The sequence below is a fragment of the Enoplosus armatus genome, chromosome 15 (assembly GCF_043641665.1).
Source record: "Enoplosus armatus isolate fEnoArm2 chromosome 15, fEnoArm2.hap1, whole genome shotgun sequence".
Lineage (NCBI taxonomy): Eukaryota > Metazoa > Chordata > Actinopteri > Centrarchiformes > Enoplosidae > Enoplosus > Enoplosus armatus.
In genome coordinates, this window is record NC_092194.1 from 7,620,028 (window position 1) to 7,636,065 (window position 16,038).

Sequence of the window (16,038 nt, forward strand, 5' to 3'; positions counted from 1 at the left end):
ATGACGAAAATGGGGAGTGAGTCATCACCACAAAGGATCCAGTCTGTATAGGACAGAGATGCATTTCGAGTGCAGATGTATTTGTTGTTAGGGAGATTTCCCAAGAAGCCACCAGTGTAAACTGTGGTCACTAAAAGTATAATGAACCTCTAGTAGATGAAGGTGCCTCATTTCCCTTCCTGGGTTTCTTCTTTCCATATCTGGAAATATGGACGGTATTCCCTGTGTGTGTGTTCTGGCCTGGTTTAAGGAAAGGAAGCACCTGCCTTGGGTCCAGGAATAGTAACGTTCGTCTGACATGCATTCACTCATAATCTGTTTAGCCTCATTAAGCTCATTATGTTGGACCACCTGCCTGTCTCGCTCTCTTTCACTGAGGACTTACAGTTAGTCCAGAGTGGTGACTGGAAGTGAAACAGGAGAGAGAGACTGAGACGGAGAGGAAGAAATGGTGAGACGGATACAAAGAAATTAAATGCCTACACAAATAATACTTCATGAAAGATAGATAAAATGCGAATTACTCTAGTTAAAATGTGTGAAAAACACAAATGCAGGAAATCACATTTACATTTCATGCTCCTTTATCACCACATTTTATTAGATCCCTATGCTGACACACTTGTGAATGGACTCTCCTTAGCCAAATATAACTCCACCTACATGTAAAGCAGTGTGTGGTGAGATTATGTAACCAGTGGCAATGGAAAAAGCCCAGTTTATTGGTCTTTATGCACAGAGAATGTGTACTGTTCACACAAATGAAAGAAAGGAAAACCAAGAGTTAAAGAATTAATTAATTCATTAATTTGATTTCATTTAAGCTTCATAAACAAGATCTTATTAAACACTGGTAAATACAACCTTCTGTGTGCTCCCTGTTTTTTTTTTCTACACCTGGAAGTCTCATTACGTTGTGAAATATTGACATCACCCCTGAATAAACGTATTTGGTGCATTTGGGCAAAAACAAACCCCATTGTTTCATATTCTATGTTGTCTATGGTAGAAATGTGATTCTTCTGATTCAGTTTTGATGGTAAAGCATAATCACAGGGTCCCAGACATGACACTCACGACAACGCATGGGCTGCTGTAGTCTAAACAGACTGAGGCAGACCTTCTGTGGGTTGACTGGTCTCATAAGCTTTTCAAATAGTTTTTCTCTAGTTTGTAGTCACACACAGCCAAAACAAACAGACCGACAGTCTAAAATTCACCCTGTAGCCCCTGTCACTAACAACATTATGCTGCTGTGCTGTTTGTGCAAAAGCCTGTCAGTGTTCCGATAATGCTAAATATGAATCACATAGCTTATAACAGAGTTTCTATAGGACAACAGTTTGCTTAATAAAAACATACATATTAAAAATGCACATACGTATATAAACTCCGCATATTCCGCACACGCATATTTGTGCTACAGCATCCATATTTGCTCTGTAATGCCTGAGTCATGTCAACCTGCCCTGTCTCCCTCATCCAGAGGCAGCTGGAGGCCCACCAGGAAGAGGGCATGGTGGTGTCCCACATGGTGGTGGCTGGGGTGGGCATCTGGATTGCCTTCAGCTCTGGTTCCACTCTGCGCCTTTTCCACACCGAGACCCTGGAGCACCTGCAGGACATTAACATTGCCACACCTGTCCACAATACGCTGCCTGGTAAGACACGCGTGACTTTCATTTCTAGACCGACAAAATATCAGTCCAGTTTAGTTTCCAGTGGATGTTAAAAAGAAGACTTATTCTGGATATTTATTCCGTTTCTAAATATCAGCACAACTGGGAATTACATTAAGCTTACCTATTGATTATTTGGAGAAAAAGTTACTTGTCCAGGCTCAACTATTCTGCTAATAAACAGATTTGTAAATTATTTTATTGATGCGTCAAAGGCAGAATTTAGTCAGCCTACACTGTTAAATTGCTTTGTTTTTATTATTTTTTCTTTGGCCGCTGCATCCCATCCCCAACATCTTTTTTCTTTGTTGGACAAATAAAACATGGCTGATCTTTTCCAAAGTAACCAGAAGGATGTAAAATGTATTGCTTTTCTTTCTTGTTGGTGGTTCAAAACAAAAAACATCTTTTTGAATCTGTTGTGGTCTATTCTACACTATAACTAATAACAAAACAAACTGTACTGTAGTATTCAGAGGTTTTTGTCCTTGGTCTGTGTACAGCCTTGTGGTTTAAGATTCAGTCATGGTGATTCTGTGGTGTTACCACCTTTACCACTTCAACAATCGCCGCCTCTCTCAGTTCTCTTCGCCTGCCCTTGAGTGTCAGTCAGTAATGTGATCTGTATGCCTGACTGAGTCTGAAACCTTTTAGAGAGTGTCAAACTGTCTGACGAAGAACAGCAAAGCATATTTGTTCTCTCTCTTGATATCTGATCTTGTGATCATCTAGTCAAATATACTTATTGAAATACAGCCCTGTATTTGTGGCAGGTCCCATGACCTCATGTTTTCAAAGTGCTGTCTTACTTTGTGCCTGTCAGTAATTAGCTGACATCAGTGTAGGTGCTCATCCAGACAACTCTTGTTATGGCAGGTTTGTCATGCTCTCGTACTCTTTCAAAGGCTCCCCAAGTCTTAACAGTGAATGAAGAACCTCTCATGTTATCTCTATTCATAGTGTTGCATAAAGAAAACTTAATTTTTAATACCAAAAACAAATAATGGGACATCCTTTTGATAACTTGCCAAACACAACTTCACATAGTGCAGATTTGCAGCTGAGCTACTAGTTGAGCTAGAGGAGTTCAGCATAGAATAACATTTCTCAGCTATCCGCAGCAATAATGGTACCAAAGATCATGAGCTTGTTTTGGAAGAATTCACATAAACCGCAATCCATAATTCTGATGAGAACAGTGGTTTGTCCCTGCTTTGATTTACTTTACTTACATCATTCTACTGTAATGGCTCACCTTTGATCTGTGATTGTGTAACGCACTGCTGTCATTAAAGGGATATTTCACCACTGGAAAGATGGTCTTTTCATAAAAGGGCTGTGGTATTCCCTTTTGCTCAAAAGGTAGAAAATCTACAACGACCAGAATGCACTGGGCCCATTGCCTTCCAAGGCCACTCCCAGGCCGCTGAAGTGTAAACTTGCCCAACTCCTACAAACAGCCTACAGAGCTACTAACATTAGGCTAAACTGTGATAGCACCACCGGCTAACAAACTGGGCCAGTGTATGTGCTAAGCTAGTCTTGAACGGGCCTCATGAAAAATGTGTATTATTGCGTTATTATTGTTGTTGTGTATTGTTTATTATTTCTCACTGTAACGTTGCCGTGTTAGTAACAAAACACTGTCACTTTAGCACTCACTCTATGCTCAGACGTGCGTTTTGCCCCGTTGGCTTTGGTTGTTTTTTCCATTTTTTTCCTGTTTTCTTCCATATCTACAGGAACATTTCCTTCTGCTATGGCCTTCCAGTGGTTGTAATAGCCAGATGATTTTGGACAGGAGGATTTTGGAGTGGTGAAGGGTAGCTGCCCCTCTCTCGATCGAATTGTAGGGAGCAAATATTTGTTTTTGAGGCACTGAAAAATGGAGAAGTTGAACTGGCGTTGAACAGTGTACAGTGTAGGAATGTGTTGCATAGTACCATAACACTGTTTACAACTTTTGGTTTCTTCTTAGTTTTGTTACTAAGGTAATTGTTGCCATCATAGTAGATGATATTATCTTCAGTGTCAGTGGTTGTGAAACAGTTTCCTGCCATGTGTGTTTAAGCTGAACATTGTCGCCGAGGATGTTCAGGTCAAATCAAATGACTGTTAGTTTGACAATCGTCTCAGGCTGAAGTCATCAGAGCGGCCTGCTTCTTTGGATCTTGTAATCTGCTGCATTACATCAGCTTGACCCAAAAACACACAGCCTCAAAGGATGATTGTAGTTTTTTTGTTTGTTTGGGTTTTTTGGTGAGTGCAGATTGCTTCTGTTGGTATGAAGTCGGGATTTCTGCAGTCCAGTCGCTGCTGCTTTCAATCTCTTTCTCCTTCATGCTGAGTAATGCAGACAGCTGTGGTTTGGCATGCATTTCCTGAAGCATTCCTTGTAATGTTGTCTAAAGTGTTATATAAATGCTTTTTGACAATCAACTCTTTGAACTCCTCTTGAATTTGTACAATGTTTTGATGACCTGAGGTTTTGATCTTGAGTTTTGGTTTTTGATGACAGCTGTGGTTTAATCTGTATGCATGTTGCGGTCTGCAGTTAATGACTAGCCTGCAGTTGTTCTGCTCTATCTCTTCTTCAGCATCATTAGCAGTGCTGTCATTAGCACAGCTCAGCCTAGACTGTGTGCACATTCAGTCTTCAGAGGGACTTCTCTATTATTGCCACAAGGTAGCAATAACATTCGGGAAGGCATCAGAAGTGTTTAGCTACCAAATGACAACAGAGAGTGTGTGGAGAAATCAGGGCAGCTCTTCTCATCAGGCTCTTCTCCCACTTCAAGCAGCGTTTATTAATCAGCAGACTGTCGGATCTCATGTAATTAGCTTTTAGGAGATGGTTTTAAATGTCACTTAGCTGTGCTAACTCAGCTATGAAGACAGAATCCAGTGCTGTAAAGAGTTAGAAACAATCTGCAACAAAGAACCATCCACTCGCAGCTTCTCGTATCCATGGATACAAGTTGCTCAATGTGGCACAATGATTAACAGCACTTCTACAGTCTCATGCTTCTGACTGCAGAGAAAACTGATTTATGGACACTACTGGCAACGGTAGAAACACTAGATTTACAAACCCAGGTTTTTCATGTAAAAATGACCAGCCGCTTGGAGTATCCAGCCTCACTTGATGTTGTGGGATATTCTCACACTGATCCTCAGTGTTTAGAGTTACAAGTGGAAGACCTCTTTGTCAGACAGATGTGAATGATAAAAGTAGCCTGCTTTGGGACCTCACTGCCCATATTAGCTAATAGGATCCATGCAACCGCAGAGGAAGCTGGTTCTGGAACAGACCACCACACATAAAAGCTTTCATCCTCTGGGCCTCACCATTAAGAGCTCACTTCCTCTGATAACAATATTGGGTCCCTGGACTGTCAGTCAGCATGGACATCAAAGGTTTTTTATACAGTTTAAATCACCAACAAGTCCACCTGTCTTCCGCTCTTTCTATGGTCTGTTGTGCTCTGTGCTTTTCCAGAATGCTTCACAGCGGCCGGCTGCTGCTGTGAAGCAGAATGACACTGAAAAATGTGCTGTTTCTGCACAAACTCGGATGTAATTGGAAATGCCAGCCAAACTGTTTGGACAGGAGGGGACTGCATGCAATCGATGTGTTAGAGGTGTGATGGGTCTTTCATTTGCAATTCTGTGCTCCGTTGATGTACATTTCCTTTGACACAAGCTAAAAATGATATCTGACAAGAAGTGACATTGTTCTGATATTTGATCTCTGATTTGTGTGTAACCCTTTCCTACAGGAAGTCCACATCATTGTGAAAGGCATATTACAGGTCCTAATGCGATTTCAGCTTGTCTACAGAACACACAATCAGGCCCACAATCAGAGACATGGGGCGTTGTCTTCAGTGTGAATGCCTCTATAAATGGTGTTGAAAAGCAGGAGGTGCTCTTGGTGGGGTTATCCTTCTCATGTTCATGCATGTTGGAGCAATTCTGCTAACTCCCTTCACTGCAGACAGGAGTTCCTTAGCCAAGCACTAAACAGACAGCTGTAATAGCAGTCATTTTCACTATAACTCATAGCTAGTGTGTATTAAAGAAACCTATGTGGCTCATGTTTTACAGTAATTTAGCAGTATTAGTGGTTGACTGGAAAAAATAAGATTAAGACTTGGGAATATAGAGAGAAAGTAGTTAGGGAAATGACCACCCAAAGTAAGTAGGACAAGGGATCCACATCAGGCATAACAGCAGTAAAATAGTCATAAAGAAAAAGGCAAATCATTGTGTAAAGTGTAAATACAGTTAAAAATTTAATAAAAGACAGAATATGTTAAAAGTTCTTAATGAGCACTTCAAAAAGCAGTAGTCCTCCATCAAAGCAGACTGTACCGTGATGATGTCTCAGAGGACGGTGACAAGCTGGCTGGCTGCTGTGCTGAAGGTCTAGTCTGCCTTTGTCTGCTGCTCTGTGACCTAAATAGGCAGCCATGCATGGCCTAATGAGAGACAAACATCAGGGGGGTCAGTAAATAACACCTCCAGCTCTTCTTTGTTTGTACGCCACCATTGTTGCACACGTCCCAACATGGATAAGACACTTAATTCTGAGTGAACATCCCTCCCTCAGAAATACAAGGACCGAGTAGACGTTATAGGACTAGATAATATACTGCAGCTGCAATGAGAAGTAGCTCCGGTTAAAACTTGTCTTCGTATAATCTTCTCCTTGGAAACAAGGTAGATTGGCATGGAAATTGAGTTGATTCATGATTCCTCGTGATCAGTGAGGTGTACAGTGTATGATCATTTCAAGATATGTGTGACACTTTCAGTGTGTGGAATGAACTTTCTGGCTCACCTTCTAAAAGCTAATGGTAAACATGCTACATGCTAACCTAAAATTGAAAAGGTTAAACATCATAGCTGCTAAACATCAGCATGTTAACATTGTCATTGTGAACATGTTGTGTTAGCATTTAGCTCAAAGCACTGCTCCACCTAAGTGCATCCTCACATACATTCATAGAAATACAGCACCCTAAAGCTTGCTCTCTCTGTGATGTGATTGATAGAATTTGTGTTTGTATCTGCTAAGAGAAAAAGTGGGTGGGAGTTCAGGAAGACTTCCATTAGCTTTACAGTAGGCGTTTTACAGAAAGGGTATAGCTTCCTGTGATAGAGACTGAAACTCAATTACTCACATTGTGCTGATCTGAGTTATTTCTAGACCGATTGAATGGCTGATATAGTGTATTATTGTAATGTTTGGGATTTGCTCCTCCCTCCTGCTGTTGGTTGTCAGGACTAAGTGCAGATCAAAGTGTTGCTTTAGTGTAGGATCAGGGCCAGAGCTGGGCCGTGTTGACGTTCACTCCGGGTTTATTTTAGTTCAGCCTCTGGGTGGGGAACTCCAAATATTATGAAAGGAGGAAGTTGAGCAAGGCCCCTGACCAGCAGTCTGCGTGTTTCTGTTAACTCTGGGCCCTCATTAGAAGCACATGTGGGCAGGACTCAGGGCCCGGCCTTTCAACTGTACCTGCCTGCATATCTGGCATGATTCCTGGAAGTGTGGCAGTATGCCGTGTGTGTGCCCCATGCAAGGGGTCAGCTCTAGTGAGGGGGGTCAGGCAGTGAGACTGGCAGTAATTTTTCCTAAAGCCCAAGAGGATTACTTAGAGGGAAGAAATTCAAGTCAAGCTGTTACAGCAGTAATGACTCATGACAGTCTCGCCTCCCACATAGTAGGACTGAAAAGACTGTTTTTGCAAAACTCCAGATTCTTATTACAATCATAAAAAATGGTGATAAAAATGTCTGACTAGATACCATTTGTTGCTCAGCTTATTCCTGACAAAGCTCCCGTGAGGTGCTGGTCTGAGATGAGTGCCAAATTCCACATAATAAGTCACCTAACACAGCAAGCCTGACTTTATTGCCATCCTCGCTGAAAGGTGCTGTTAACTTAACAATCACGGCTTTTACTGTCCAAAGTGGCATCACAGTGATTCTTCTGACCAGGAGGGAAGGGAAAAGGTCAGATCGGATTGTCCTGTTGTAGTTGCCACAGAGGCAGAGCGCCTTGCTTAATTACAGAATTACGCTTCACTCATTCTGTTACGTAACATTTTTTTGTTTGTTTGTTTGACTCATAATGGAGCATTTTTCTGTGTTCAGACACTTGAAAAGAGCTGCTTTTATCCAGGCTCCTCTTTACGTTGCCCTGGAGACAAATAACAGTTGAACGTCGTTGCTGCAGAAAGGCCCCCGCTTACTAAAAAGATGCGCTCTCCCTCCCCCTCCCACGCACCACACTGTATTCAAGTGGCCCATTAACTATGCACTTTTCAGATTTTCCAGGATTTACAAGTGTGCATGAGCACAGAGCATCTGTGTGAAGTCTAACAGGTCGTCATAGACCCTGTAAATCACTCAGGCTGGTAGAATATGTTTGCCAAGAAACATTCGATAGCTGTGTCTCTTAATATTTCCAAGAACATTTTTAACTCAATTTAATTTCTGCGAGATTAAACCAAAGTTATGCTTCTGTTTTCTTCCAAAGGGAACCAGAGAGTGTCAGTGAGCAGTCTGCTGGTCTGTCATGGTCTGCTGCTGGTAGGGACCAACCTGGGGGTGACTGTGGCCCTCTCTGTCCCCAGACTGCAGGGGATCCCCAAGGTCATAGGTAACACTGAATCATTACTGTGTCACATATTCAAATGTTCCTGCATATAGGCCTGTAACTAAGGATTGTTTTTTTTATCATTATCACTGTTTGATTGATTGATCATTTAGACTATGTAAAGTTAGAAGATTGTTCTTAAAGAACGCTAGAGACCAGGGGGAAATGTCTGCTTTCTTCGTCCGACCATTAGATATTCATTTTATGAAGTAAAACAGTGAAAAACACCTTTTACATTTTAGAAGCTGTAACCAGGAAATGTTTGAGATTTTTTACTTAAAAATGTATCTGTCATCAAAATAGTTTTCTGGCAATCGAATTGTTTCATCACCACTTACCCACACAGACATGTAATTAGGGCTGCAACTAACAATTTTATCTTCATTACCGATTAATCTGACTATCATTTCCTCAATTAATCGATTACTCATTTAAACCATGTGAGCAAGAGAGAAAAGCAGAAAATTCTCACAATGGAACCAGTGAATGTTTGGCTTTTTTACTTGATGATCTTAACGATTAATCAATTATCAAAACAGTTGCCAATTACTCAGTTTGTAGTCGGTTGACCTTTGCAATTATAGTTTTTCTTGTTCCTTAGAGGTTCAAAAGGGGTTCGTGTTCCTCGGAGATGTTAGCATAACAGGTGAAAAGAAAATGAATTGGGTTGAGAATTACTATCATGTGGTTGGCAAAAAAGGGGCAAATCAAACATTTTAAAATATTGCTTTCAACTATCAGATATGTATACTGGTGATACAAATATACCATTAAGTGTGTAAAACGTCCTGGATGAATACTGTACCTGTTGTCAGGTCGGGGGATGGTGTCCTTACACGCTCACAACGGACCAGTCAAGTTCCTCACCGTGGCTGCTGCAGTGTGTAACCGACCCTCTGGCCCACCATCCTCCTCCCCTCCGACCTCAGTCCAGCCAACAGAGACAGATGATGGGGAGAACACCCAGCCCCCCTCAGATTCAGCCCTGACTCCCCCTCAGGGACGGGGTGTGTGGTTGGGAGAGGCTGGCTGTACCACCATGGCTCTCCAGGACTCCCTGTCCTCGTCCTGCGGCTCCCTAGCTCCATCCCAGGGCTCCTTGGAGCACGGGCCAGAGGACGGGGCCCTTTATGACATGCTCCATGACCCCGCCCATCACCAGAAGGGCCGCCGGGCCAGCAAGGTGGATGTCAGCTCTTTGCTGGTGGTGTCCGGAGGTTTGGGCCACCGCAGGGTCAACAAGAAGACCAAACAGTCTCGCCATGAGGACACCACCTCTACCATCATGATCTGGCAGATTCCCTTACTCAACATGTGACACCAGAAGCACTTTGGTAGGCTGGACTAACATTCTATCAATAACCAGTAGAAAACATACTTACTTGTACAAGGATTTTACCTTTTTCTCTGTCTCTTTTCAGGTAAAACAGAACTCAACTCTCACAAGGAGATCTGTTGTTACACTTGACAGAACACGTGGGATCAATCAAAACAACTAAATGTCTTATTGAAACCAGAAGTGCATCAAGCCTCATCCACAATATTGTGATGATGTTTCTAATGATGTCTCCCACCATAAAAACACAAAGGATCAATATAACCACTCAATCATGATGCTCGACAGCACCCTACAGACCGATCAAAGGATATACTGTACTTGTTAAGGATATGCTTGTTTGAAAACACTGAAAGGTCTTTTAACTTCACCCTCTGACGAAGTTGGTTGTTGTTGTTGTTGTTGTTGTTGTTGTTGTGTAACATGGCTAATACATTACTCTCCAGTGTTTGCGCCATACCAGTTGACTGTATAGGACTGCAGTATTTAAATCAGTGTTGAAAAGAGATGAGACTTCAGAAACGACTTTGTAAGGTAACGATGGGGCTTTGAATCTGTTACATAAAAGTTTTATTAAGATTAGGATTAGGTTTTGGCCAGACTTTAGATAATCTGTCAAGGCCAGAGTTGTAAATATGAAGTATGACAACTCAGGATTACATGTGTATGAGTTTTTGGGGTCACTGAAAGGTTCTGTATTTATATGGAATCAAATCATTTTACTATTGAACCAGCTTGTCCGGTGCTCCTACCATTCTGTTCACGGAGAAAAGGGATTCAAAAGGTGAAATACTGATGACTGAATTAGTTTGGGAAAGGCTTGATGAGAATCCCTGGCTGGCCAGGTTTCTATTCATAAAGGGATGAAAGAGTTGTTATCACCAGGAGAGGACACCCCCCCCCCCCCCCCCCATGCCTCTTTGTGTCTCACATAAGGATATTTTTAAAAAGAAAAGACAAAAAGCTTTATACTGTCACAATTTCTTTGTACTTCTGTCATATGTATTAACAAATTCATAAACTGTTTTATTGAGCAGCCCTCTGTACTTCATTTGAACTTAATTTTTTTTGAGCATTATTTCATTGTCATATCCACTTGCTTTAACTTATTATCTATCTGTAGTTTTATTAAATTGATGACTCTCTTTCTGGGAAATACACATCAACTTTGTGGCAACTTTTCTGCAGTTTGGCAAGTTTCCAGCTGAACAAAAAAAAATACAAAGGAGTTGACATTTTGGTAAAGCACCAGTTAGTGACTAAAGCTAACGGATCCAAGACATGGGGGAGGAAAGAGCGTCTGTGTGCCTTTCTTCTTGACTCAAGCAAACCTTGTACTTCCACTCCACTCTGCTTGTGTGCAGCCATCAGTACATGCTGGGACTAGCAATGTGCCTGAGGGGCCGCAGGAACTGAGCCTGATACAGCTCTTCCGGGATTTCAATGCCCATTTCTCCCACTGCCGAACAGAGAGGGTCAAGACTTTTTCTCTCTTGTATCGCCCACGTCCTCTATTGCACAACCATGTTTCACTATATCGTCAGTTCTAACACAAATAGACAGAATGATTTCAGGTTGGAGTTGTGCTACAATCCACGGCACCCTGGGCCGATCCCAAATATTATCTGATCAGATTTTTGGGTTACTAACAATCTGACTTGAACCTAAGATAATAATTAACTTCTGTAACTGAATACTGGCTTGTATTTATTAACAAGAAGAACGCGGCAACGCCTCAGACTCACTGTACCAACCCTATAACCCGGTTATCAGTTTGTCTGGCTGGGTGTTTCCAATGGGCACATATCACGACAGCTCTGCTGTTGGAGGTCTTTTGTTTTCCTCCTGACCCTGAGGTTTCCATGGAGACCATCCATTTTTTGTATCAGTCTTCAGCAAGTCTTTGTTCTCAGAATATCTGGCATTAAAACCTCCCGGCTGAATGCCCTCTAATCTCACGGGGCTGATAGTTGTGTGATGCCCTTGCGCTGGCTCCCTTCTATTTTTGTATCTGAAGGCCAGTTGTTAAGACGCGCAGTCTGCACGGTGGAGAGGTTATGGACCCTGGATAAAAACGTCTGCTACTGCTGCTGCTGCTGCCCTGTGAGCTTGTGCTATCTCTAATCAGTTCCTCTTTTGTCACTGTCGCAACACAAACATTTCCAATTCCAAGGTTACTTTTCCATGCAAACCACAATATTTCTGCTTTTACTACGCGTATATGCCTTATGCTGCATCTCAATTGGTTCAGGCTGTATCTCTCATAAGAGAGTGTTGGAAATGGTGTTGGATCATTTCCAAAAGGAAAGTGTGACTCATTTCCAGAGCATTGTCAGGCCGCCATTGAGGTTAAACCTGCCTCAAGTATACATTCACATTTATTTTAGAAAGTGATCGTCATTATAGGTGAAGTGGACTAATAGAACATTTATTGATTTTGAAATAGTGCTACTGTAATATAAAATCCCTTTGGGGGCTCAGAGAGTCTGGTGTTTAATTGTATTTTAATGTGCACCAGCATCACTGTAACATTCTAATAGGCATGGTATTTTACACTGTTATTTTACATTATTGATTAAATGAGGTTTGGTATATATGTGTGTTTGCAGGGGAGAGGAGGGGAATTTCTTATATATTCAGTCCCCTGACCCTCCACCCATCGTGGTACCCGGGACAGCGATGATGCGTAAAGGAATGTCGCATCTCTGGGATGCGACCAGCGCGCGCACAACAGATGGAGCCTCGTGCTGTTGAGTGTAGGGTTAATACCGACTGAAAGGGGGCGTGGTTTAGATCAATGATAACCGCCTCACTGTAGTCAACTGTAAAGAAGAAGAAAGAAGACGACAACAAAAATATCAGTCCTAACAGGTCCACGCGGGACAGCTCCACCAGCCTCCCGGAGAAGCCGAGGCTGAACGTGCGCAGCAGCAGCAGCAGCAGCAGCAGCTCTCCCACACTTCCACAGGAGGAAATTATCTGAGGGAGGTGCGACCTGGAATGACTGTTTGATCGTCCCTCCGCCTCGCCTCCACCGCTGAACCCGGGGAGGTTTGGGTGCACGGGAGCGGATGAAACAACAGTTGAGCGGGTCGATGGATAAAAGGTGAACCGGTGGGATAAAACCAGCCGGAATTGTCGGGGAAGTGAAGTCATTGAGGGGAGCACAGCCGGGCTGCTTCATCAGGACTGCGACTGTCTTACGTAACTGAGCTTTGTGGAGGGACTGGCAGGCAAACTGCTGGTGCCGAGCTGTTTAACCACGGCGAGGAAACGCAGGTAGGTCCCTTCACACTACCTATGGACATGCATCCTTAGTTACGGATTCTAATTTGACAAAATGAATTAGGTGAAATACTTCTACTCCCTCTGGATTTGACTGAATAATGAAGCGCCGTTTTCTCAGCGTTTGTCCCACATTATCGGGGAACACGTCAGACAAGAGACAAGAGTTTTTATATAATTACAAACGCCCTTTGCCAGTCACATTACAGATTAAATCCTTTATCGGCGCAACAACATTCGCGCATGCGCTCTGGATGCCTCCAGATTAACAAATAATGGACAGGCAGGGTGATTATTGCAGTAGGTCAGACAGTTTAGACAAGAAGCTGCATGTTGGGATTGCCTCTGTGTCTTTGTTAAAGTCTAGATGTTGCTCATCAAACGTCAGAGCCGCTGCAGCTGGTTTGACTGAATTGATGACACATTTATACAGGAGTGTATTACACAGCGTAGTTGGCAATGGCAGCACAAAGTCATTTTTTCCTTTTTAAATTTGAGGGTTTCCAAGCTGTTTGTTATTAGAGAAAGGGCGCCCCTTAGAGAATACAGAAGTCTTTGCAGCTTCAAGACTCATTTTTTCCCTCCTCTGTTGGGCCTTTGGTTAAATACCCTCCTTGTTCCCCCCCCATGTAGGTGAAGAGAGAGGAGTACAATCACAAGTTTGTCCATCCACTCAGCATGATTGGTGAAGACCGTGTCTTCCGTCGCCAGTGAGCACGCCGAGATGAACGAGGCCCGCAGGCAGGCAGGAGGGGCCATCACTGTGGAGGCTGATGTCATCCTCCACACCGTGAACCCTGACCTTGTCACGCCTTCTGATGGGAATTTATGTCCAGGTTACGTCCAAGGGTTCCTGCACGACGACCAGGATTTCAGCCCTCCTCCGGTGTTTGAGAAGGAATACCTGTTGGACGGAAGGTTGATGGAGAATAACCATATTGATCATCAGAAAGGTAACGGCTCGTACATCTCAAGAGCTGATCAGTTCCGCCTCTCCAATGATAAGGGAACTCCGGATTTCCCTCCTCGCGCTGACTCCGTTGTGTCCAATCACATTGCTGGCATGCAACAAAATTGTGCAAGCAGTGAAACCCACAATGGCGCCAGAGCTAAAGTGTCTTACAGTGCAGATTCCTCCGTATGCTTGCCCAGCCAAGCCAAACAGGAAACTGATTGGTCAGTGCTAAAATCGAACCTCGGGCGCAGGGACAGCAGCCAGGAAGCTGAAAATACAGCGTCTAAAAAAGAGCCTGATTTAGTCATCGAAGTTGGCGGGCAGACGATCAACGCTCACAAGTCTGTCCTGGCAGAGAAGAGTGACTACTTCAAAGCACGTCTGTCTCGAGACATCCTAAAAGTGAAGGGCGTGAGTTACAAGACTTTGTCTACGTTGATAGACTATGTTTACACTTCTCAGATGAATGTTTGCAAGGACAATGTTGTAGATGTCATCACGGGGGCTAAAATCCTCCAGATCCCCTGTGCCGTCCAGGCGGCCATGGACTCCATGTCTGCACAGATCACAGCCGAGAACTGTTACGAGATTGTGACCATCGCCAAAAAGCAGCGACTTAGTGAACTGAAGGAGACCGCCTACGGATTCATGAGCGACAACTTCCTCCAGATTCTCAAAGACCCTGCTGTGTACGGGCGCCTGACGGGGTCTGAGCGGGATCTGATCCTGAAGAAGAGAATGGAGGGGAGGAAGACTCTGATGGTGGCAGAGATAAACGATGTGTTCGATCGCGTTGGGAGCCGGCCGCCTAGCCGCTGCGGCAGCCGACCACAGAGCCCGTTGTCGGTTGGGTCTTTGGAGGAGAATCATATGATTTACTACTTTAACGAAACAGCAAATGACTGGAGACCTTTGACTGCAATGCCCGAGGACATAAACACTAAAGGGTGCGGGATCTGTACCATGCATAACTACCTGTTTGTGGCAGGTGGAATAAAGGGGTACGGGGACAAGGGCAAGGTCTCTGACAAAGTCTTCTGTTACAACCCCATAACCAACCGCTGGGCTGAGGTCAGGCCTCTGAACCAGGCTCGTGCCCAGCTAAAGCTTGTGTCTATGGATGGCTACTTGTACGCCATTGGAGGGGAATGTTTGTTTACAGTGGAAAAATATGACCCTCGCATGGACCGCTGGACCACGGTGGCCCCCTTGCCCAAGGGAGCCTTCGCAGTGGCCCATGAAGCCACAACCTGCAGCGGAGAACTTTACGTTTCGGGAGGGTCTCTCTTCTACCGCCTTCTGAAGTACGACCCCAAGAGGGACGAGTGGCAGGAGTGCCCCTACAACAACAGCAGGAAGAAGTCCACCGACATGGTGGCCTTGAAAAGCTTCATTTACCGCTTTGACGTGAACCGCGAGCACGGGATCACCGTGTTCAAGTACAACACCATAGTGAAAATGTGGCATGATTGCGCATCGCAGAGGCTTGGAAGTCATTTACCCTTCAGGTGCGCCGTGATCGGGAACTGCATCTACTGTGTGAACAAAAGCCAGACTCTTCAGTTTGTAGTGGAGGAGGAGAATGCCTACTTTGTTGAGGAGCCGCTGAGGGCGCCTCTTGAGGCAAAAGGCGTTCTTTTCCCTTTCGTTCTCACTTTGCCTGATAAGCCTGAAAAAGTTACATAGTGTGTGTGAGATCCAGAATAACACAATAAATGTGTCATAGCAAAACTGGAATCAGCAGAAGACCTTATATACACCCTTCAATGTCAGCTTTCTATCTCAGTGTGTCATTGCCTGCTTGCAATGGAATGTGTGTATTTGCATGGCAATTTAATGTGTCTGCAGAGTTAAGCCTTAAAAGGAAAACATTTTTTTTAGTGTTGAATGAATGCAACAATATCTGTATCCGATGGTAGATAATGACATGACGAAAGTGACTGTAGGTTATTTTGTGTATTTCCTGTGTTCAGTTTTGTTTGGTGCACTTTTGTAGTTAGGATAGATATTATCTAGATTATATTAACTAGTTGACAGGTGACTTTGGTAACAAAAACAAAGTGTTTTGTTGAAAGTTTATAAAAGTGTATAAAAAAAAAACCAATGGAAGCAGTTGTAG

The 16,038-nt window shown here is 43.5% G+C and overlaps 2 protein-coding genes across 2 annotated transcripts in view; both read left to right on the forward strand.

Annotated features, from left to right (window-relative positions):
- The window catches only part of arhgef10 (Rho guanine nucleotide exchange factor (GEF) 10), a 40,687-nt gene extending 29,978 nt beyond the window's left edge, over window positions 1-10,709 (forward strand). The window contains exons 26-29 of the mRNA XM_070919925.1: window positions 1,487-1,661; window positions 8,224-8,346; window positions 9,159-9,677; window positions 9,765-10,709. Coding sequence (XP_070776026.1) covers window positions 1,487-1,661; window positions 8,224-8,346; window positions 9,159-9,661 — 801 coding nt within the window. The 3' untranslated portion in view covers window positions 9,662-9,677; window positions 9,765-10,709. The remainder of the gene's footprint in view (window positions 1-1,486; window positions 1,662-8,223; window positions 8,347-9,158; window positions 9,678-9,764) is intronic.
- A 2,979-nt stretch (window positions 10,710-13,688) lies between these two features.
- On the forward strand, window positions 13,689-15,605 carry LOC139298133 (kelch repeat and BTB domain-containing protein 11). The gene has a single exon (XM_070921010.1). It carries the CDS (start codon window positions 13,689-13,691, stop codon window positions 15,603-15,605), a length of 1,917 nt encoding a protein of 638 aa, XP_070777111.1.
- Window positions 15,606-16,038: the final 433 nt, after the last annotated feature.